The 24579-nt window shown below is 45.4% G+C and overlaps 1 protein-coding gene across 2 annotated transcripts in view; it reads left to right on the forward strand.

Moving 5' to 3' along the window:
* Positions 1 to 3525: 3525 nt before the first annotated feature.
* The window catches only part of NIPAL2 (NIPA like domain containing 2), a 220127-nt gene continuing 199073 nt past the window's right edge, over positions 3526 to 24579 (forward strand). Inside the window, exon 1 of one of the 2 annotated variants that reach the window (XM_073550473.1) lies at positions 3526 to 3877. In XM_073550473.1, coding sequence (XP_073406574.1) covers positions 3782 to 3877 — 96 coding nt within the window. In that variant the 5' untranslated portion in view covers positions 3526 to 3781. The remainder of the gene's footprint in view (positions 3878 to 24579) is intronic. The other variant, XM_073550474.1, reaches the window with a different exon arrangement.

The following is a 24579-nucleotide window of genomic DNA, read 5'->3' on the forward strand; positions in this document are numbered from 1 at the left end:
GGCAATTGCCTTCAAATGCTCTGGTACTGACCCCAGGCTCTCTTAAAGGGATCTCCTGTATGGAAGTTAGGGCAAATCCCTCAGCACTCTGATTCTGACCCCAGGGTTCTATTAAAGGGATCATTGGTATGCAAGTCAGGTCAGGGCAAATCCACTAAGCACTCTGGTTCTGACCCAAGGCCCCTCTTAAAGGTATCTCTGGTATGGAAGTTATGGTAAATCCCTCAGCGCTCTGATTCTCACCCCAGGCTTCTATTAAAGGGATCATTGGTATGGAAGTCAGGGCAAATCCACTCAGCGCTCTGGTTCTGACACCAGGCCTCTCTTAAAGGGATCCCCGGTATGGAAGTTATGACCATTCCACTTAGCGCTCTGGTTCTGACCCCAGGCTGATGATGTGGGATATTAGGGGTAGTAGTCCGGTGGATGTGACGGGATGATGTGGGATATTAGGCGTAGTAGTCCGGTGGCTCTGGCTGGTGGGATGATGTGGGATATTAGTGGTAGTTGTCCGGTGGCTCTGGCTGATGGAATGATGTGGGATATTAGGGGTAGTAGTCCGGTGGCTCTGGCTGACGGGATGATGTGAGATATTAGGGGTAGTAGTCCGGTGGCTCTGGCTGACGGGACGATGTGGGATATTAGTAGTAGTCCGGTGGCGCTGGCTGATGGGATGATGTGGGATATTAGGGGTTGTTGTCTGGTAGCTCTGGCTGACGGCATGATGTGGGATATTATAGTGAATGTGGCTATGCGGAGTGGGCGGGGCTGTACACTCAGCTATATATATATCATTATAATTTGTTATAACTAACCGTAGTTACTGTGCCCGGGCAGCGCCGGGCTCTTCAGCTAGTATTTCATAAAGTAGGACCATAAGAATCTCATCAGGTTAATCAAGGTCTGAGTGGGCAACAGAAACAGGGGCTTAAATAACATTTAAAAGGACAAGTTCAGCTCAATAACAGGGAACTAGTCCTGCATATGATTGATAGGCCAGGCAGATTATGGTGGTCTCAGTCAGTCTAAGGGTATGTGCACACGTTGCGGATTCGTGTGCGGAATTTTCCGCCCGGAATCTGCTATTTTTGGCAGAATCCGCAGGTAAAAATCCACGCGTTTTACCTGTGGATTTCCTGCGGATTTTGTACGGATTTGGCCTGCGTTTTTACACCTGCAGATTCCTATAATGGAATGGGTGTAAAAACGCTGCAAAATCCGCACAAAGAATTGACATGCTGCGGAAAATAAACTGTTGCATTTCCGTGCGGATTTTTCCGCAGCATGTGCACAGCGTTTTTTTTTCCGATAGATTTACATTGTACTTTAAATTACTAGGAAAACTGCAGCGGATCCACAACGTTTGCACATACACTAAGGGCTCGTTCAGATGGGTGTATAGTAGGCCAATCTGCTCAACCAAAAGCATACTGACACAATAATAACCCATGCACAAAGAGCTATTTTTCATACAGCTCAACGATGTAAGAAAGTAAAAAAAAATCAAATGCACTTGTCTCCTCAGTTTTAAACTATGTCATAAAACATAAGAGAGATATACACAGAGCTGGTCAGGTCCACACTTTGCAGGTTGGGATGCAGAAGCTTGAGCGTGCGCGCACAGGGACGGTTTTAGACAAAGTGGGACCCTGGGCAAAAGATTAAAGTGTTGCCCCAAATGCTACCATATTACATCATCACACAAACATTTTGGTTGCATTTAAACGTGCTGAGTTCAGATCGTTAAACGAGTGTGATCGACAATATTGAAGTCATTCGTTGCTTGTATCCCGAACTCTTTGCACAGGCTGAGGCAGAATGATGGGCACAGAGCGATCACTAATAGATCAATCTGTCCCCATTCAGTATCATGTTATCAACAGCATGTCTGCAATTTTCACCAGGCGTATGCTGCTGAGAACAATGATTTTTGTTCCGGCATAACCAATCCAATCACGCAATGAATAGGCAGCATTTTGATCATTTAGTATAATGCAGCACCCCACAGAGGTATAATGCAGCCCCCCACAGAGGTATAATGCAACCCTTACAGGTGTATAATGAAGCCCCCTACAGAGGTATAATGCAGCCCCCACAGAAGTATAATGCAGTCCCCACAGGGGTATGATGCGGCTCCCGCAGGGGTATGATGTGGCTCCCACAGGGGTATGATGCGGCTCCCGCAGGGGTATGATGCAGCCCCCACTGAAGTATAATGCAGCTCCCACAGGAGTATAATGCAGCCCCTTCAGGGGTTATAATGCGACCCCCACAGGATTATAATGCAACCCCATAGTCATCCAGTATTATGGCCACCATGTGCTCTCTTATTTAAAATATAAATAACTACAATACTTACTTCTACTTGTTCCCTCTCTGCTTCGGTCTCTGCAGCATGTCTCCTCACCTCAGCAGCTCCACTAGCTGACACAGCGTGGTGTGGGATGAAGTGACATCATTGCGCCCGCTGCATCAGAGGCAGAGGGGGGGATGATGGGACGGGAAGCATCAACTGATGGTCTCTCCTCCATCATTGCTTTCAACTGTATCAGCATCTATGTTACTGATACAGTTGAATGCTGGGAGAAGGTCATTAGCATCGGGCACCACAGCAGCCACATGGTCTGCAGCTATTAGCTGCACACCACTGGCATGGGGCCCCTGGGGTAGTGGGGTCCCTAGGCAAATGCCTAGTTTGCCTGCCCCTAACGCCGGCGCTGCGTGCACACAGAACATTGTTCGGGTTTAATAGTAAGTCATAAGCTTTCTATTGAATGAATCCTGCTGTGAGATTGACTAATGTTTCCAGACTCGCATCAATTTACTGGCAATTAAAGTGCAAAAAAAAATGTTAAATCTGCTGGTAAAAAATGCTTTTAGTGTTTTTAGTGCATATCCGTGGCAAAGACACATAAAAACGTATGGATATCGCATATAATCAGCATAAAACTGTATCAATCAAGTTTTATCTAAGCCAAATACTAGGAACTAGTATGGAGAACAAAGCAGCTTGGTTTATAAAATGACACCAACAAGAGATAAAAAAAAAAAGGCAGCATTAAAAAGGTAATAAAAATTCATGTAAAAAAACGGACTCAAATTCAATAAAAATAACATAATTTACCTAACAGGTGCAGAAATGGAACAGAAAATCTGCAACATCAAAAACTCACCAAACGCTCATCATGGGAATGTGCTGAATTTTGAAAAAAGGTAAAAAGTAAACATGCAAAAAAATAAATAAATAAATAAACCCGCAGAGTACGGTATATATAGATTTTTGTTTTATATTTCACCTTAGACTCTAAAGTAAAGTGTAATGTTTTGAGGTTAAAAAAACATCAATAAAAACTTTTGAAACTTTTGAAACTTAAAAAAAATGCAGCATATTGAAGTGTACAGAGGGACTAGCTGCTCATGGCATTGTCTGTCCCACTAGCTATGAAAGCTTTCCACCTGGCACACAGCACACACATGAGGATTGTGACACTGACTTATAATTCACTTTTCTCCAGCAGACTCAGACTGACAAGAGCTGTTTGCAAAGCTGCTATGAACAAGGGGTGTGGACTGAGAGATTGCTCACACACCCTCCTGGAGAAGGAAGTGACTGCACTCTGGGAACATCAGCTTGCCAACAAAGCCAGTGGCACTGTGCACCAGCTGTGATCATCCACACCCTGCCAGGGTCTGGTCCCAGCCCTACACAAGCTGATGCCAACTTTCTATAAACTGTTCATCAATCTGCCCCTTTATCCCTCTCTAAGGGAAAGTGGCTAGTATGGAATCAATGGCTTCTCTACCTGCAAGCCTTACATTGACAGACACTCCTGAGAATAGCACAGGCATACCCAGTGCATGGAGTGGTTCGCACAAGGTAAGTGACACCCAGGGGTGGGTGCTTTGCTGCCGTCATAGTATATTTATATAATAAAATCTAATTTTGCTATATATATTTATATAATTATACACTATGTTTAGAAACTTTTTGAGAACTTTAATTTTTTTTTCTGTAGCGGTATAATTTAGTATTTTATGGGAGGCAGTGCAGACAGAAAATGAAATATGATCGGGGTGATAGGAAGGCCTCGGAGATGTGAGTTATAATGGGGCACTGAGTCACTGTTATATCTCCCAGAAATATTTTCTATTTTAGACCCATCCCTCAGGATTTATCAGGTAAGGTCACCAGCTCGTGTTTTTTTTTTTTGCAATTTTGAGGAATTTGTAGCCTCTTAGCATCCGGACAGCTACAGGTCGCTTTGGCCTTCATGAGATGCTCCGTTCACAGCACACAAGATGTCATTGTTAAAGTGGCGCTTGCTCCTGTCGTTCCATTCATTCTTATTTTAAATCCTGTTTCCTATACATTGTGCTAGGGGTCAGCACTGATAGGGTTAAGGAGAAGACAAAAGCCATTTGTGGATGGCATTTTTTTTTATTACCAGGGCTTGGGACTAATTTCATTTCCATGTTATCTGGAGGCGCACAAGAGCCCATTGTGTTACAGATAGGAGCCTTGCCCTTCACGCTGGTCTGAGCTTTTTAAGCCATTTTGTGTTTAATCATATTTTTAATGAAATCTAGAACTCAGATTTACCAAGGGCTGTGAAGAAGATAACAAGCCAGAAGTTTCTACCTAAAAACAGCCATATGCGTTAGATGGCTGTTCGTTGAACGAGGCTTCGGCCATCTCTCCCATACACTTATTCCGCCGAACTCTTCTGTGTTTTCTATAAGAAAGGCGCCTTCAGACATGTCTGGCTACAGCTTATCTCTAGGGACAAAAGGATCGGCAGTCCGAGCCTAATAAATATTCCATGAAGATCAGTTGCCTGTGGGTCAAATCTGTCAATATAGGGGTTGTCCACTACTCAGACAGCCCAGTCTCACTCAGAATGTTTGCCCAATTAAAATAACAACACTTAAGGCCCCGTCACACTAAACGATGCACCAGCGATCCCGACAACGATACGACCTTGTCAGGATCGCTGGTGCCTCGTTACATGATCGCTGGTGAGCTGTCAAACAGGCAGACTCACCAGCGATCAGGACCAGCGAGGACGCTGTTGTACAAGGAAAATAGCGGGTAACTAAGCGAGTGCGTGGCTTAGTTATCCGCTGTGTACCTTAGATACCTGCGTGCTGGCGCTGGGAGCTGGTCTCTAAGGTACACAGCGGGTAACTAAGCGCGCGCGTCACTTACTTACCCCCTGTGTACCTTGGTTACCAGCTCCCTGCGCGAGCACGCAGGTATCTAAGGTACACAGCGGGTAACTAAGTGACGGCGCGCGCTTAGTTACCCGATATTTACCTTAGATACCAGCTCCGAGCGTCTGCTTGCAGCGCTGGGAGCTTGCTTATCGTTGCTCTCCCGCTGCCACATGCAGCGATGCATGCTGGCCAGCGGGAGACTAACGATCAAAAAACAGCCCAGGACATTCGTGCACGATCAGCGATACCCGGCGGGGGGGCCGGTCGCTGATGCGTGCCATACACAGCGAGATCGCTGATGCATCACAAAATCAGCAATCTTGCGATCTCGCTGTGTGTGACAGGGCCTTTACACTTGCCTCCTATGCAGGCACTGTTCCTTTATCAGACATCAGAGGAAGTGACATCTGTGTCTGGCCAATCAGATCCACTTTCTGTCAGATTCATCAAAATGAGAGGAGAGTGATGCTAGAGCTCAATGGCAACAGGGACCACGTGACATAAGAATATCACACAATCCCTGGGAGAGCCAGTGCTGACACCGCTGGAATAAGAATATAAGAATAGAGGGGTCCCCACTCCGTGTTTTTTTTTTTTTTTTTTTTAAATAAAAACTGTGTGCGTTCCCTCCCCCACACACACACTTTTTTTTTTTTTACGACCAGACTAGCTATAGCTTATAGATGCCTCTCCATTGCTAACCCGTGGGTTTGATGTCACCGGACATTACAATGGTGACATCAACCCCACAAATATGAACCCCACTTGCAACCGCCACAGGGCAAGTGGGAAGAGCCAGGCAAAATGCCAGAATTGGTGCAACTAATAGATGCGAATTTTCTGGGGCAGCTGTGGGCTACTATTTTTACTTTGGGTTCCAAAATCCTGCTGGAAACCAGCCTTTACCAGCCTGAGAATACCAGCCTCCAGCTGTCTGCTTTAGTTTGTCTGGTTGTGAAAAATGGGAGGGAAACCATGCTATTTTTTTATTTATTTTAATAATTTAAAAAAAAACAGTGTGGGGGACAACTCTGTTCATGATAACCAGCCTTGCTAAAGCTGGCAGCTGAGGGTTGCAGCTGTTTTTTTTTTTTTTTTATAAATTTATTAAAGAATACTCTCATCAGCTGCCACCTGCTCTCGCTGTTATCAGTTGAATACATCTCTCAACATTTTCCCCTACTTGTGCCAATCGCAGGCAGAGCATCGGGTTTCATCAGTGTGTACATGTACAGGACGTTTTATGGCCTGTGCTGCTGGTAAAAAACGAACATATCGGCGTATTTTGCCCAGGGACACACAGTCTGTGGAAACACACTGACATTGGCAGAGCCATTCACTTGAATGGGTCTACGAGTGTAAGGGTCTATGAAAACTGTCACCACATGTACAGTTGACACTGACGTGCCTAAGGCTGTCCTGTGCTTTTTTTTTTTTTTCTCAAACAATACACAGACCCATAGAATTTCATTAGTCCTTCCACACATCCATTATAAAAACGAATTTGCATCTCCAGTGTGTGGGACTGAGAGCTTGAGGATGAAACACTGAAGACATACTTTTGTACCTCAGTGTTTTGAGTTTCATCCATTTTTTTTTTTTTAACTGATCAGTTGACAAGAGTCAATGGCTAAAAGTTCAGACAGTCCATCTGCTTCAGTGGAGAAAAAAATTGGTCCGTTTCTCTCAGATGGAAACACGCGCAAGGCTTGATCATACACTGGGTTTTTGTCCAATTTTTTTTTTTTTTTTTTGCACACTTTTCAAGAGTAAAAAACTTAGTTTTAAATTACCAGCAAATCTCATACTGCTGAACCTTTTTTTCTTGTGGATTTGAACCATCAAAGTTTTTTTTTTTTTTTTTTTTTTTTTTTTTAATCTGCAGCATGTCAATTCTGTTTTTTTTTTTTTTTTTTATACCATATTTCACCAATTTAAATGAGTGGGAAAAAATACATTGTATGTTTTTACAGTGAATGAATGGAGTAGAGGACGAGCATGCGCACCTCCCTTCCATTTAACTTTGTGCTTTGGGTACAATTTTCCAGAGTTTGCTGTTGGATCCATTTCAGTCAGTTTTCATCAGGAAGACTCAGCTTTTTTTGTCCAGCTTAAAAAAATAATTGTAGCTGGATTTGTTTTATTTAACACTGAAGTCTATGGAAAACGGATCCGTTAAATAGCCATTTGTTTTTCTTCCATTTGATAAGGATCTTTTTTTGCTTATTGGTTCAATTTTAAATGGATGATTACATAACAGTTCACTTGTCCAGTAGTCATTCGTTAGAAACTGATCCAATAGTTAAAAAAAAACATACCGGTATCTCTTTCAAATTGAAGTAAAACGTATGGCTTATTAACCAATTTAAAAAAATTGTCTCCAATTGAAATCAGGTTGTTAACTTTTTTTTTTTTTTTTTTTTTTTGGTCCGGCTAAAAAACAAAAACAATGCACAACTTTTTTTGGCAACGGATTTTCTTCTGAATCCGTTCAAATTGGCCATGTGAACATACTGTAGCCTTATTCTCATTTTAAGAAATTATCACTTTTCTACTGAAAGGGTAATAATTTGCTAATCAGTCTAATAAGGCAGACCAAACAAGGCAAGTCTTTGTTGTCCGACCACCACAACCCCTTTGTATGACAGACCAATGCCCTAACCCCATAACTTCCCTCTCCAAAATCACTGAAGGAGAGCTTGCTCATCTCTCCAAATCACACCTCACCACTTGTGCACTTGACCCCCATCCCACATCCTCCCCAACCTCACCACTACACTTATTCCATCCTTAACCCATCTCTTCAACCTATCACTAACTTCTGGTACCTTCCCCTCTGTTTTCAAACATGCCACAATCACACCTATCTTCAAAAAGCCATCCCTTGACCCAAGCGCTATGTCCATCTATTGCCCCATATCTTTGCTCCCATTTGCTTCCAAACTCCTTGAGCAGCGCGTCCACACTGAACTTTTCTCTCGCTTTGCATCTAACTCGCTCTTCGACAACCTACAATCTGGCTTCCGTCCCCACCATTCCACTCAAACTGCCCTGAACAAACTTACTAACGACCTACTTACAGCCAAAGCTTACAGACAATTCTCTATACTCCTTGTAGACCTGTCCTCTGCCTTCGACACAGTTGACCACTGCCTCCAACTACAGATCCTCTCTTCCTTTCGTGTCAAAGACCTTGCCCTATCCTGCATCTCCTCATACCTTACCAACGGCACATTTAGCACTTCCTACTCACACACTACCTCCTCATTTCTCCCCTTCTCTGTTGGTGTCCCTCAAGGCTCTGTCCTAGGACCCATTCTCTTCTCAATCTATACCCTTGGCCTTGGACAACTCATAAAGTCCCATGGCTTCCAGTACCATTTATATGCTGATGACACTCAGATGTACCTCTCTGGCCCAGATGTCACCTCTCTGCTCTCCAGAATCCCAGAGTGTCTATCAGCCATATCCTCCTTCTTCTCCTCTCACTTGCTCAAGCTCAATGTGGACAAATCTGAACTAATTATCTTTCCTCCATCTCGCATACCGTCCCTATCTGATCTATCTATCACAATAAATGAAATCACACTCTTCCCTGTATCGGTAATCCGCTGCCTTGGAGTAACCCTTGACTCTGCCCTGTCCTCCAAACTGCACATCCAAGCTCTTGCAACCTCCTGTCGCCTCAAGCTCAAAAATATTTCCAGAATCTATCCTTTCCTCATCCCTCACTCTACCAAAATGCGTGTGCTTGCCCTAATCATCTCCCGCCTCGACTACTGCAACATCCTCCTATATGGCCTACCTTCTAACACTCTCGTACCCCTGCAGTCCGTCCTTAACTCTGCTGCCCGACTAATTAATCTCTCTCTTCGCTACACTCCTGCTTTCCCTCTTTGCAAATCCCTTCACTGGCTCCCAATTTCCCAGTGTATTCAGTTTAAACTACTAACACTGACCTACAAAGTCATCCATAACCTTTCTTCTCCGTATATTTCCGAACTAATCTTTCAGTATCTTCTCTCTCGTAATCTCCGGTCCTCCAAAAACCTCCTTCTATCCTCCTTGCTTATTCGCTCCTCACCCAATCGCCTCCAGAATTTCTCCCGAATATCAACCATCCTTTGGATTTCTGTGCCCCAACACATCCGGTTATCCACCACATTTGGATTCATCAGACGGAACCTAAAAGCCTATCTTTTCAAAAGAGCCTACAACCTGTAATGACCACGCGGCCACCTCAACACCATCGGAGCTGCTGCAACCCCTGGCCTACTGTTTCCTTCCCCATAATCCTGTAGAATGTAAGCCCGCAAGGGCAGGGTCCTCTCCCCTCTGTACCAGTCTGTCATTGTTAGTTTGTCTACTGTAAATGATATTTGTGTTTTGATATAACCCCTTCTCATGTACAGCACCATGGAATTAATGGTGCTAAATAAATAAATCTCAAAAATAGAGCCCAGAAATGCCCATTTAGAGTTGAGGGGTGGCTGCTCATGCTCGCCACCATTCCATGCTTTGTCCATTGGGCTGCCCGATATAACATATTTCAGAACCCCTTGGAATCGGTGAAGATCCCAGCGTTGAGGACCTCAGTGATTGGTAAGTTGTCATCTTTCGGGTGCATAGATGTTAACTTATTAAGATTGGAAAAACCTCTTTTATAGATGAATTGGTGATCTTTGCAACAAAAAGTACCTATAGAAAACAGTCCTATACTGTACATCTGGGTATCCCTCATGGATTTATACATAATTCGTGAGAAAAATAAAGTATATCTTGGCATGCTAGAATATTCACTTTATTAAAGCAATACGATGAAATCTTCCACCTTACAGAGGCATCGTACAAGAGTACTAAATGTACTAACTGCATTTGTTGCCTTTTTATAGATCATATATATTAGTTTAAATGTAGTTTTCCTACCATAGTGAGTGACGACATAACAATAACACAATAATGGGCCCCACTTACCAATTGTTATGGCCTTACTGGTTTTCTTACCAAGTGGCAGTCATGGCCGCTCTCTATGTAGGGAACAGCAACACAGCGTGGTTCACCTTTGTAGGAGAACGACAGAAGTGCCCCAAGTTCCTTTGTTCTTTGGATAGATTAATGAAATTGTGCTGGTGTAAATACCTTGTGATGTGGTGTAAAATATCTTGATATAGCATTTTTGCTAAATTCCTTATTTATTAAGCCTCTGCTTTAGCGAAACTTAAAGGCCCCCATAGACATCATGTTAAAGTTGGCACAACCACCCGATAGTCTAATGTGTATGGGGGCCTCATACTTTTTCCTAGCCGATGATGTGAGTGCAAAGAAGGGTCCGGCCTGCTGAACTCTCAACAACCCATCCTTCTGTTCTCCGGGAGATAAGACCCTGTGAGAGGAGTCATAGAATCATAGAATCGTAGAGTTGGAAGGGACCTCCTGGGCCATCTGGTCCAACCCCCTTCTCAAAGCAGGATTCGCTAAATCATCCCAGTCAGATGTCTGTCCAGCCTCTGTTTGAAGACTTCCATTGAAGGAGAACTCACCACTTCTCGTGGCAGCTTGTTCCACTCATTGATCACTCTAACTGTCAAAAAGTTTTTTCTAATATCTAATCTGTGTCTCCTCCCATTCAGTTTCATCCCATTGCTTCTAGTCTTTCCTTGTGCAAATGAGAATAATGTTGATCCTTCTACAATGTGACAGCCCTTTAAATATTTGTAGACAGCTATTAAGTCTCCTCTCAGTCTTCTCTTTTGCAAACTAAACAATCCCAAATCCTGCAACCTTTCCTCATAAGACATGGTTTGCAGACCGGTCACCATTCTGGTTGCTCTTTTCTGAACTTGCTCCAGTTTGTTGATGTCTTTTTAAAATGTGGTGCCCAAAACTGGACACAATATTCCAGATGAGGTCTGACCAAAGAGGAGTAGAGGGAAATAATGACTTCACGTGATCTAGACTGTATGCTTCTGTTAATACATCCTAGAATTGCATTTGCCTTTTTTGCTGCTGCATCACACTGTTGACTCATATTCAGTCTGTGATCTATTAGTATACCCAAGTCTTTTTCACATGTGCTGTCACTTAGCCCTATTCCTCCCATTCTGTATATGCTTTTTTCATTTTTATTGCCCAGATGTAGTACTTTGCATTTTTCCCTGTTAAAAACCATTCTGTTAGTTGCTGCCCACTTCTCCAGTTTATTTATATCTTTTTGAATCCTCTCTCTCTCTTCTCTAGTATTAGCTATCCCTCCTAGCTTTGTGTCATCAGCAAATTTAATCAGTTTACCCTCAATTCCTTCATCTAAATCGTTGATAAAGATGTTGAACAATACAGGGCCCAGGAAAGAGCCCTGTGGTACCCCACTTGAGACATTCTTCCAACTGGATGTGCAGCCATTTACGACCACTCTTTGGGTCCGATCACTAAGCCAGTTATGAATCCACCTAACAGTTGCCTTGTCCATTCCATACTTAGTCATTTTTTCAATAAGGATTGTATAAGATACTTTGTCACATGCTTTGCTGAAGTCAAAGCATTTGTGGAGGACACAGACCAAGCATTTCTGGTTGGATCTCTTGTGGTAGGTGACTCAAAAAGTCCAGAGAGGGTTAGGCCACGTGCACATGTTGCGTTTTTTATTCATTTTCCTCCCAGATTTGTTAACAAAACCTCATGCCAGCAAAGTGAAAGAGAAACCTGAAGTGTCCTGCGGTTTTTTTTTTTTTTTTTTTAGTTGCAGATTTGGTGTAGAAAATAATCTGCAGCATGCCAATTCTCTATGCGGCTTTGCTAGCGGTTTTCACCCGTTGACTTCATTGTAGTCAGTCAAAAACGCAGGTGTAAAAACATGATTGTGGATTTGCTGCTTTTATGCTGGTGTTTTTGACCAATAAACACAGAGAGAGAGAGAGAGAGACACGCTCTCTTATTTATTATGCTTTGCTTATATGGCGCTATCTTATTCCGCAGCGCTTTAAATACATTACCATCGCTGTCCCCGATGGGGCTCACAATCTACATTCACTATCAGTATGGAGTGTGGGATGAAATCGGAGAACCCGGATGAAACCCACGCAAACACGAGGTTTGATGGGATTTGAACACAGGACTCCAGTGCTGCAAGGCAGCTGTGCTAACCACTGAGCCATGTACCAGAACCCTATGGTGGGGTGTTTGTCTTTTTATGGAGGAATCGTCAAACGTCCCCTTGCCACAAACTGCTGTCCGCCTGCCTGTTTTTACAAGGTGTATGGGGGCCTCCTGACTTTCCCCTGACATGATGTTGGCGGAGATAAGGATTCAGTAGGTTTAAATTCAATGGTTTATGCTGGTGTTTTCTAGGAGAAAGACTTCTCTAGCAGCTGTCTCATAGAGAGCACAGTAGTGCTCGGCGGCCAAGCATCTCGGTGTATAGAAGATTAGGCAGACATCCAAGGGATCAGTCGGCGGCTCTTAGGCTACCGTCACACGGGCGTATGCTCTTTCATCTGAGAAAATCGGATCAATTCTGCAAATCTCACTATGATCATATCTTAATCAGAGTGTGATCACAGTGAGATCACATTCTCTCAGATGCAGTGAAGATGGAGAAAAACATTTCTCCATCTTCTCTATTCTGTCAGCCCGTGAAAATCGAACTGCATTCATCTCTCATCCGAGTGCAGTAGAATGGTTTCCACAGATTCATTGACATGGCCGAGAACGGTCTGAATATCGGATCAAACTTTGGCACGCTGCGACTTTTTATTTTTTTATTTTTTCCCCTCGCACTGACTCTGTCAAAGGAACAAATTAAAAGTGCACTACATAGGTCCAGGTGCAATTCGATGTTTTGTCTGATCGCACTCGGACCGATAATATGGTCATGTGCAGAAGCCCTTAGAGTGGTCACCTCTTTAGGGTAAGTTCATGTCGTTTGTGGCCAAACAGGTTTGTCTTTTTTTTTTTTGCCTATTCCTGTATAGCCAAACTGTTTGTCCAGCATCAATCAGCAGACAGAAAACTTTCATGTAGCATTTTGCTATCCTGCTCCGCGTGACGTAATACCAATGGACAGAGAACTAATCCCATAGGAAACTGTGACATCAGATTTTTCGTTATTTTCCTCCTGAAAATTTTTTTTTTTAGCCTTAAAAAAAAAAGACGGATCATACAGTATGTGAACGATCTATAAGTGATCCGTACCTCTTTCATAAATGGTTACGCTTATGTCCTGTAACGGTTGCACCCACTTGTGTCCATGATCCAATTATCATTAATGGAATGATGGATTTTGCTAAGTGACACACAAGGGAAGCCAGCGGCTAAGGTACATGTGTGACACTAACCGGGAGTGCAATAATGGCCTCGGAGAAAATCTAATTATTTTTGTATCTTATATTGACAGTTTTTCAAGGTAAAACTAAGAGTTGTTATCCTGGGAGGTAATAAGTAACAGTGTCATAAGGCACCGATGCAACAGAAATAACTGAGAATTGGATGGGTGCCAGGACAAAGTGAAAATAAACCAAATTTGTCAAAAACTTTATTGAAAATACAAATATTAAAAACAGTATTTCCAGCAACAGAAACAAAGGCTAAAATTGGTGGGTGAGCCAAAGTGGGACCCCCAAAGTAAGCAGTACAGAGCACAGCACACTGAATTCTAGTTAATTCTAACGTCATACTCGTAAATAGTCAATAGCGTATGGTTATATGGTTATAAATGATTACCAAAAAAGTGTTTTATACAGAGAGTGTCAATAAAATCAACCCACAATAAAGGTCACAAATAATGAAAATAAATATTCAATACCAAAGGGGCTCACTCCCCAAACATCCGACGCAAGTTTCACTATGGGTTCTTCAGAGGTCAATTTTAGCCTTTGTGTTGCTAGAAATATTGTTTTCCAGGACGTCCACCTGACAGCACCATGGAGGACATCCTCCTCCTCCTTACAGGGACAGGAAGCACACGAGAGGTTAAAGGTCACGTCCCACCCCCTCTCCTTCAGTGTTTTTCCTGTCCCTGCATGGAGGGACACACGAGAAGCTTACCGGAGGGGCTCAGGGGATCGTACGGCTAGTCCAAGCCTTCCCCTGTCAAGAGGTCCCGGGGCCGAAACTCTCCAGTGGGGAGTCCCTCTGCCCCAAAGGCCAGGAGCAGGACGACGCTCCTGGAGGGAGCCGTTCCTCCCTATGGGAGGCTCTCGGCTCCAAAAACTCACCGCCACGGCAGGTGATGGTCGGCTCCTCGCAGGCGGCTGGCCGGGCGGGCACCGACGGACGACTGGCGCAGCGGTGCTGGGAGGCAGGAATGAGGCCTCCGCAGTCCGCCATAGCAGGCGAAGAGGCCGGAGTGGCAGTCCGCCGCAGATGGATGGGGGTTGGCTCCCCACGGCGGCAGGCCGGAGGAGGCCGCCATAGTCGCGCGCAGAGCAGGAAGTGGAGGAGGCGGCCTAGCGCGAGAGGCCGCGCGTCACATCCGGTGACGTCAGATGCCGGCCTTTGAATCCCAGCGCGCGCTTCTGAAGCCACAGAGCGCTCGCTACTGAAGCCAGACAGCGCTCGCTACTGAGGCCAGACAGCGCTCGCTATTGAAGCCACACAGCGCTCGCCACTGAAGCCACACAGCGCTCGCCTCTGGGGTCCACAGCGCGCGCTCCTAAGGCACAGAGCGCGCTTCTGGAGATCCAGGGAGCACGCTTCGGAGGTCCATAGCGCCCTGCGGACCGCGCCAGGATGGAAGGGGTCGCTCCAGCAGGCGGAGGGGTAAGTGCGCATAGCGCAGACCACCCTCCCCCACCCATTACCCCAACCCAGATCTGAGTAGGTGCCCCTTCTGTATTATTAGGAGAAGGGAGCCCCGACAGAATCCCCCTCGGGGGCGAAGGACCCGGCAAGGGCCACCTCCAAATCGGTCAGATGCCCAGTATGCAGGGTAAAGCTGCCAGACGCATATAACAAGACCCTATGCGGACCCTGTACCTCAAGGGTCGTAGGCGAGGAACAGCCATCCCTCCTAGCCAAAATGAGATCGCTGATAAGGGAGGAAATTCGGGCCTCTACATCCAGCCTTGCACGGCGTCAGTCCCCCAGCCCAGGGCCGAGTCGCAAACGTCCAAGGTGGGAAGCGGACCCAGAGTCGGAAGAAAGCCCTAGTGAGGAGTCCGAATTCCGGGATTCGGATCAGGAAGAAGAAGGCGAGATTTGGGGGGATAGACAAGATCAGAGCAGGAAATACCTATTCAGACTGGAGGACACGGATGAGTTGGTCCAAGCAGTCAGAAATACTATGCAGATAGAGGAGGTCCCTAAACCACAGTCCAGGCAGGACTTAATGTTCGGAGGACTGGTGGCCCGGAGACAGGTAGTGTTCCCTGTAAGTGAACACATCAAAACAATGGTCCAGGAGGAGTGGAAGGAGGCAGAGCGTCGACTGACACTCTCCCGAGACTTTAGAAGCAGACTGCCTTTTGATCCTGAGGAAACCCGGGCATGGGAGGAAATTCCTAAAATAGATGTCCCAGTCGCTAAAGGTACCAAAAAGACGGCTATCCCATTCGAGGACTCATCAGGTCTTCGAGACCCGATGGATAGGAAGGCAGACGTCTTATTAAAAAGAGCGTGGGAGACGTCGGCGGCTCTTATTAGGGCCAACATAGCAGCCACCTCGGTGGCCAGGTCTATGTTTTTGTGGATGGGGCAGTTGGAAGAGCACCTAACCAACAAGACCCCTAGATCAGACATCCTAGCATCCCTTCCGCTCATGAAATCGGCTACGGCGTTCCTATCAGATACGTCGGCCGAATCGATAAGATTTGCAGCCAGAAACAGCTCCCTCTCCAACGCGGCCCGAAGAGCAGTCTGGCTCAAATCTTGGTCGGGGGACAATGCTTCAAAAACTAAGCTATGCGCCATCCCCTTCTCGGGCCTGAGGGTATTCGGGCCAGCCCTAGATAACATTCTAGAGCTGGTGTCCGATAAAAAGAAGGGATTCCCGGAGGAAAAACCCAGACGACCCCAGTCCTTTCGGAGAGGCTCCTTTTCTAGGAGGCAGACCGAGTTTAGGGGTCGGGCAAGGTCCAGTAGAGGCTCCTATAAGGGCTCCTTCAGCCAGACCGGAAGGGACAGAGGTCCTCCATTCACATCAACCTCTAGATCGAGGAGGCAATGACGCCATAGGTATTGGGGGGAGACTTCGCCACTTCGCAACAAACTGGTCCCGAGTCACCCACAATCAGTGGGTCCTCAGAACCATCGCGGAGGGCTACAATATAGAGCTTTATTCACCTCCCCCCGAAAGATATATTACCCCCACTGTCGTCCTGGAGGACTCCGCAATGTGGACGGATCTACAGGACATGGTAAAATCAAAGGTCCTAGTACCAGTTCCCCCGTCAGAAAGAGGGAAAGGGCACTATTCGTCCCTGTTCTCGATCACAAAACCGTCTGGCGAGGCCCGTACCATCATAAACCTGAAACCACTAAATGCCTGGGTCAAGTACAAGAGATTCCGGATGGAATCGGTCCGATCCGCAACCCTCCTGATAGATCGGGACGCCGTCATGTGCACCCTAGAACTAAAGAAGGCCTACTACCAGGTCCCTATCCATCCCTCATCCCAGAGACTGCTAAGGTTTGCGGTCAGTTTACCAGCCCGGACCTGCCACTTCCAGTTCCAGTGTCTTCCATTCGGGTTGGCCTCAGCTCCCAGAATCTTTACAAAGCTGGTGGGAGAAGTAGTGGCCTACCTGAGAGATCAGGGTATTGTGATCATACCCTATTTAGACGACTTCCTACTGGTGGCAAGATCCAGGGAAGCGCTCGTTCGCAACAGAAACCGAGCAACTGCGGTAATGGAGTTTCTTGGATGGGTGATCAATTGGGAGAAGTCGAACATCAGGCCAGAAACCAGGAAAATATTTCTCGGGGTCCTCCTAGACTCAACCGACAGAATATCCTGGCTACCCGAACAGAAGCAGAGGACTATTCAGACCAGAACCAGAGACCTGTTGAGACGTCAGTGCTCCATAAGAGAGGCAATGGAGGTCCTGGGCCTCATGACGGCCTGCATCCAGTGCGTCCGATGGGCCCAATTCCACTCAAGATCACTGCAGAAAGAGATCCTTGCGAGGTGGGACAGAAGTCAGGCGTCGCTAGACAGACCCCTAAGGCTGCCAGAACGAGTAAGAGAGTCCCTTCGGTGGTGGACACGGTCCAGAAACCTTCAGGTGGGCGTATTTTGGACACCACGGACGCCAGTGTGTGGGGTTGGGGAGCCCACATAGAAGGAAAAATCTTCCAGGGGAGATGGCCAGTAGACATCAAGACCAGATCCTCCAATTTCAGAGAACTCTACGCGGTCTGGGAAGCGCTACGGCGGAACCAGTCGATACTAGAGAATCGTCATGTCCGTATACTATCCGACAGTATGACGACAGTGGCATTCCTAAAACACCAGGGAGGGCCCAGACATCAACCACTACAGGACCTAGCGGGAAGAATATTCGCTTGGGCAGAAAGAACAGTCCAATCAGTGACCGCAGTACACCTAGAGGGTTCCCAGAACGAAGTAGCAGACTACTTGAGCAGACAACGGATCCGCCCGACAGAATGGGAACTGAACGAAGAGATCTTCAACCATCTCTGTCAGCGTTGGGGGACCCCCAGTATAGATCTCTTTGCAAGCCGAAAGAATTCGAAAGTCCCCAGATTCTATTCCCTGTATCCGACGGACCACCCAGAATGAGTGGATGCCCTGAGTCAGATCTGGGGAGAATCCCTCTCCTACGCATTCCCGCCACTGGCCCTCATACCGGCAGTGCTCAGGAAAATACGCGAGGACCACGCACGAGTGATGTTGATCGCTCCATACTGGCCGAAGAGAAGCTGGTTTCCCCTTCTAGGAGCCATGGCAGTCGGAAATCCAGTCGAGCTACCCCTGTGGAAGGACATCATCCACCAGGGCCCGATCTATCATCCAAACCCAGCAAGACTTCATCTATCGGCTTGGATCCTGAGAGGGACATCCTGAAGACAAAGGGATTGTCGGACCAGGTCATATCCACCCTACTGGCCAGTAGGAAACCGGTGACATCTGCAATCTATAGGAAGATATGGAAAAGATTCTGTCTGGAGGGTGGCAGGTCCGATCTCGTGGCAGGCACCCCTGACCTCCCTAGCATACTAAGTTTTTTGCAGGCAGGTTTTAATAAAGGCCTTAAGCCTAGCACGCTAAAGGTCCAGATTTCAGCCTTAAGCGCCTTCTTCGATTACCAGCTAGCTGCTCATCCCTGGGTAATAAGATTTATAAAGGCCACGCAGCGCCTGCACCCCACGATTAGGCAGCTCACTCCGCCGTGGGATCTGGGTCTGGTACTCAGGTCCCTCTGTACAGACCACTATGCCCTAGGGGAGAAAATAACCATCTCTGCCCTCACCCGTAAAACGGCCTTCCTAGTAGCCATTACCACGGCCAAAAGGATAGGGGAGATCCAGGCCCTGTCCACTAAGGACCCATATCTACAGATAAGAGGGGATAGTATAATCCTAAGGTTAGACCCGGCATTTACCCCGAAGGTAGTCTCCTCAAAGAATCTAAACCAGGAGGTAGTGTTACCATCGTTCTGCGACAATCCCCGTAATAAAAAAGAACAGCGTCTTCACTCGCTGGATGTGAGGCGCGCGGTGCTAGACTATCTAGAAGCCACCAATAGCTGGCGCATTGACCCAAACTTGTTCATCCTTTTTGGGGGTAAAAATAAGGGGAAGAAAGCCTCTAAGACGTCTATCGCGCGCTGGATTACCTCAGTAATCTCTGACGCCTACCAAGCCGAAGGCGTTAGCCCGCCAGGGTCCATAAAAGCCCACTCTACGAGGGCGGTATCAGCCTCATGGGCTGAACGGGCGGGGGCCTCGGTTGACCAAATCTGTAGAGCAGCAACCTGGGCCAATCTGAATACATTCTGCAAGCACTACAAGCTTGACGTGTTGGCTGGTCAGCAGACGGCATTCGGGAGAAAAGTTCTCCAGGCGGTAATCCCACCCTGAGGAGGTGCTTTGGTACTCTCCATGGTGCTGTCAGGTGGACATCCTGGAAAATAGGTATTAGACCTACCGGTAATGATGTTTCCAGGAGTCCATCCTGACAGCACGGGTACTTCCCTCCCTGTTATGTTATGCTATGTTGTATTTTGATATGTCATATGCTGTAATATGATTGTTTCATTAAACTGTTACTAGCATCATCCACCTTGCGGTACTTGTTAAATCACTGAGGGAGAGGGGGTGGGACGTGACCTTTAACCTCTCGTGTGCTTCCTGTCCCTATAAGGAGGAGGAGGACGTCCTCCATGGTGCTGTCAGGATGGACTCCTGGAAACATCATTACCGGTAGGTCTAATACCTATTTTTTTAATATTTGCATAGTCAATAAAAATGATTCAATTTTTTTACAAATTGGTTTATTTTCACTTTGTCCTGGGCAGTTTTTCAAGGTAGCTAACCTAACTTAGTCTTAAAGAACAGCAGCCATTTGCCACAGTTCTGTGTTATGTGCGAAATATACTTTTCTTGTATTTGTCATAGGTTCGACAAGTAGCAATGCACTAGACTGCATACTCCATTGACTTGAGTAGTGTTAGGCTACGTATCCACGTTGCAGAAATGCTGCAGAAAAATTTCCGCACTCTCGTTGCAGTTAAAACGCATGCAAAAAGAATGGGCATGCTGCAGATTTTTCCGCTATGCGATTCCGCAGCGGAAAAATCCGCAGCATTAGCACAGCATTGCGGAATCCCATAGGATTGCATGGGATGCGCTGTTTTTGCGGAGATTCCGCAGTGGAAAAACGCCGCGAAAACGCAACGTATGCACTCAGCTTCAAAGCCTCCTTATATACTAAAGATGGAATCCTGATCTCGGCAGGAATAGCTAACATATAATGTGTATCGGAGCATTCCAAGATAATGCAACAAGAAGCATCATTCCCCCACTCCATATTGAAAACACTTGAGTCAAGTGTGTGTAAAGGATTCAGAAGAGATCGTAGTGATGTTGTCCTTCCAGGTGTTTCCCCTGCAACTTACATGGCGTAGGTCTTGTAACATTCAATTGTCACCGTAATCTTGGGACCAAATTGGGGTCTCCCCTTCTACAGAGACATTAACAGGAATGGGATTTTTTTTTTTTTTTGCTTACTGAATCAGTTTCCAATAGTAGAGAACGGAGGGCTATTTACTGGATCTGGTTTCCATACACTTCTATGTTGCAATGTTTTGTCTGTACAGCTCTTTTGTCAATAGATTACTGCTGGCTCCATTCATAACGGATGGCTATTGGACATGTGAATGGAGGTGTCATCGTTTAATAACCAAATATGAACATAAGGAAATTAAAGTGGGTGACTTCTCCTTATCCTGTGATGAATTTAGGATTTCCAGCTCAATTTTTGTGCTATCGGTGGTGAACAAAGCAAATGCCATCTCTATATCACCAGAAAAAGGTTTCATACTTAAGAATCTTCATTGAAATGTAAATTTATTTCTTCCTTTGATGTAAATTGAAAGAACTACTTTCCAGTTCACCTAATTACAGGAAATGTATTTCTTTTATTTGGGAGAGTACATAATAATATACTGGCCTAGAAGGTTTTGTATGTCACTGACTAGATGTTTTTAGCTTTGATGGTTTTCATGTATTTTGCATAGAGTCTCATTGGAATAATCACTTGCAGGTTTCTCATTATCTTCCAGCATACTGAACACTGCAGAATAGAAGAGGTGGAATCTGAAAAAAAAATATAAATACCCATACATGTAGTAATGGTGAAAAATACAGCTATAGTAAAGGTACAAATAGTGATTCGTGACATGCAGGGGTTTAAAGAGGACCATCGGGTCAAACGTGCTAGATTTTTCCTATTATTTTTGCTTAGTTTACCCTCCAGAGTATGCAATTTTTTTTTTAAGGCCGGGGTCACACTGGCGAGGAATACGGCCGAGTGAGAGGTGTAAAAAGCACGCATTACACACGGACCAATGATTCTCTATGGGGTCACTCGTACCAGGCGTATATTTCTCCTCAGTATTCTACGGTCCGTGCCACTCGCAGCATGCTGCGATTGTCAGCGTACTACGGCCGTAGTACGCCAATGCAAGTCTATGGGTGCGCAAAAAATACGGATTACACACGGAACACACATGTGACTTGCGAGAAATACGCACCCGGTGTCTTTTAGAAACCCTGTCATAGGGCTCCATTATATGTCCATTTTGCAAGGCTGCGAGAAAATCTCACCATACGGATGCCATACGGATTGCATACGGATGCTGACATGCGCAAAATACGCAACCACACCTTGATTACGGATGACATACGGAGCACTATTTAGGGGTCTGTCATCCGTATTACGCATGTAAAATAACGTATTTTGCGCAGGTTAGTGTGACTCCAGCCTAAGTCCGTAATACGTCCCGAGAGATCTGGTCCTTTTTATTTGCTATTTTTTATGGTCTCAAAGGGGAAAGGCTCACAGAATTATCTGGTGTGTGTCTGACTGTTCTGCATTATTACGGTGTGAGGTAGGACCCCAGGTAAAGACCATAAAAATCTGCAGTAAATAAAAATGCCCATATCTCTGGTACCATGTGATGGATTTAAAAAAAATAAATACTTACCGTAGGTTAATAATGGAAATAAAATAAGAAAAGAAGAGCAAAAACTCCCCAATGGGTTCTTCTACTACTACTCTTATATTGATGGCCTACCCAAAGGATAGGTCATGATTATCAGATTGGTGGGGTCCTAACACCCGGCAGCCCCACCAGTTAGCTGTTCTCAGTGCTAGTGGCAGCCAGATGTCAGCAATTGCCGAACAGTACAACTCCATCAACTGTGTATTGGCCGCAGATCCACTCTTATTTATTCAAATAGGGGCAGATGTGCCGTACCTGGCCGCGGCCACTACTCCATTGATAGATCTGTACTAGTCAGCTCGGCATCTGCTAACATCTGGTCGCCACCAGCAGTGAAAACAGTTGATCGGTACGGGTGCCGGGTGTAGAACCCTCAACGATCTGATATTAATTACCTAAATCTTGAGAGAAGTCATCAAAATAAAGATAGTGGAGCAACCCTTTACATTTTTGATCTACACATTAAATAACAGGATCCACAGCCGCCACAGCTCTCTTCGACCCCTTCACTTCACAATGATCTTTGCTCTGTGCTCCTTAAATACGTCAATACAGTTTAGTAGGGTCTGAGAAGCTCTATTGATCTGAAGGTCCATCTCCTCACCAGGAAGTTGTAATCTCATATTAGATTTAGTGACTAGTGTGAAACGATTTTTTTTTAATATAGATTTAAAAAAAAAAATCAATTAAAAAAAATAAAATATAAAACCTACAGAGGGAGAGCTTCTGGTCAAATGACGATTTTTCTTGCCACCCAAATTACCATGCCTGTTCAGCTATTTTTATGGAGGTAGGAAGATAAGACATTAATAGATTTTTACTAGACTGATCCTAAGATGTATCTTTCTGGTTCAATCGCTATACTATGTGATACCTGGTGGACCTGGAGCGCCCGCCAGGGCAGTGAGGACACTGTACCGGGCCGCTTCTTAAAGGGGCAGTGTCACAGCAGTAGCAGTTTCAGTGACCCGATCCATGGCCCTGGGTGTCCAATAATAGGGGAATATTCACAGGGGAGAAATATAAAGAGTTTGTAATAAGGAGCTTCCTTCTTTCTCTATCCCTTCCAGCAGCTCCTCCAGACCAGGAGCTGCTCCACACATGTCTGTTCCCTTCTTCCCCTACGGGAAGACTGTCTACATGCGTCCTTCCACTTCTTCCCCTACGGGAAGACTGTCTTAACTCCCACTCTATTCTCCCGCTCTGAACCCTCTAGCTCCACCCACCTCCCAACACCCTTTACTACCTGTCAGGGTTGAGATCCTCCTCCCTTGGGGTCCATCCAGGGTGCCCTGCTGCTATAGGGTGTGTGTTGGGTGCAGGTGTTAGAGTGCTGTTAGGTGTCCCCACCTTACCTGGGAAGTGGGAATACACACCTCTGGTTGAGGTGCAGTACCTCTGTGGCGACTGAACCCTCAGGGGCACCACAGACCTAATGTATGTAATCAGACATAAAGTTGTAGAGAGCTTGACCCAAATGGGATTACCGTAAGGCTATGTTCACATGCGGCGTTTTTGTAGTTTTTTTTTTTTTTATTGAATTTGAGCGCTGCAATTTTTTATTTTTTTTTAAATCTACTGTATGCCATTTCTATCAATGTTTTTGGTGAGTAAAATTAACTTTTTGAAACATGTACTGCTTACAAATCACACATGTAATCAATCCACAGCAAAAAACACAGCACGTAGCTGTTGTCTTTAAGAGGGATGAGACAGATGGCTGTAGGCAGAATGATCATTATAATGTGTTTGGGCCCTTAGGGTCAATCTACACTGTATGATGCGCAGCATTAAACGATTGCCGACCTGCAACATGTCTGCTAGTCAGCAGTCATTTAAAAGTCTGTTTACACTGGAAAACTGTGCTTTAAATGCGCCTAAGTAATACAGCATGAGATTCGTTTGAGAATTATTTTAATAATGAACCTATGGAAAATGTGAGATAATGAATTGTGAATGATGTTCCTGTAGGCTCCCAGGGAAACCATTAGCAGGCAGTGTTCTGGCTTTGTAAATGAAAGTGGAGCAGTTGACCATCAAATTCTCACTTATTACAAATTGCCCATAGAGTAAAACCTACAGGGAAAGCGTTCGTAGGGAATAATAATTTGCCAAAACCGCAACAAGTCCATCAAATATAAAGGTCTCTCTTCCCTCGTAACAACTCGAGTACATTGTTTTCCTCTTTCTTCGTTATACATGAACCCATAGTACGTACAGTCGACTAGTATATTACAGAGCTTTCATCTTCCATTTGTGAGAGCCAGGCAGCAGTTTGCAGATAAGAGCTGTAAGACCACATGCTGTTACTTAAAGGGATCTTCCAAAACTGTGATATTGATGAGCTATCAGTAGGATAGGTCATCAGTACCATATAATGTGTGGGGGCCGATTCAGCTGTTTGCAGCACTTGTAGAGGCCGGGTGTAATCTGTACAGAGCCACCACTGTTCCAACATAGTTTAGTATAGATTCAGAGTAGTCTTCACATTTTTCATCATGGGCCCTAACAAATTGTCGGGGCTCTTTATTTGTGCATGACCTTTAGCACAGGATTCCTTCATAGACAACATTCATGCATGCCATTCCTCTGCAGTGTACGCTGTATTGTGTCACGGGAAACACCACAGTTTGGCTTTCTACGGTACTTCTTTTGCTAACTGCAGTGATCTTGCATGTTGATGTTT

The sequence above is a fragment of the Dendrobates tinctorius genome, unplaced genomic scaffold (genome assembly GCF_039654945.1).
Source record: "Dendrobates tinctorius isolate UK_male_01 unplaced genomic scaffold, ASM3965494v1 ptg000165l, whole genome shotgun sequence".
Taxonomy (NCBI): domain Eukaryota; kingdom Metazoa; phylum Chordata; class Amphibia; order Anura; family Dendrobatidae; genus Dendrobates; species Dendrobates tinctorius.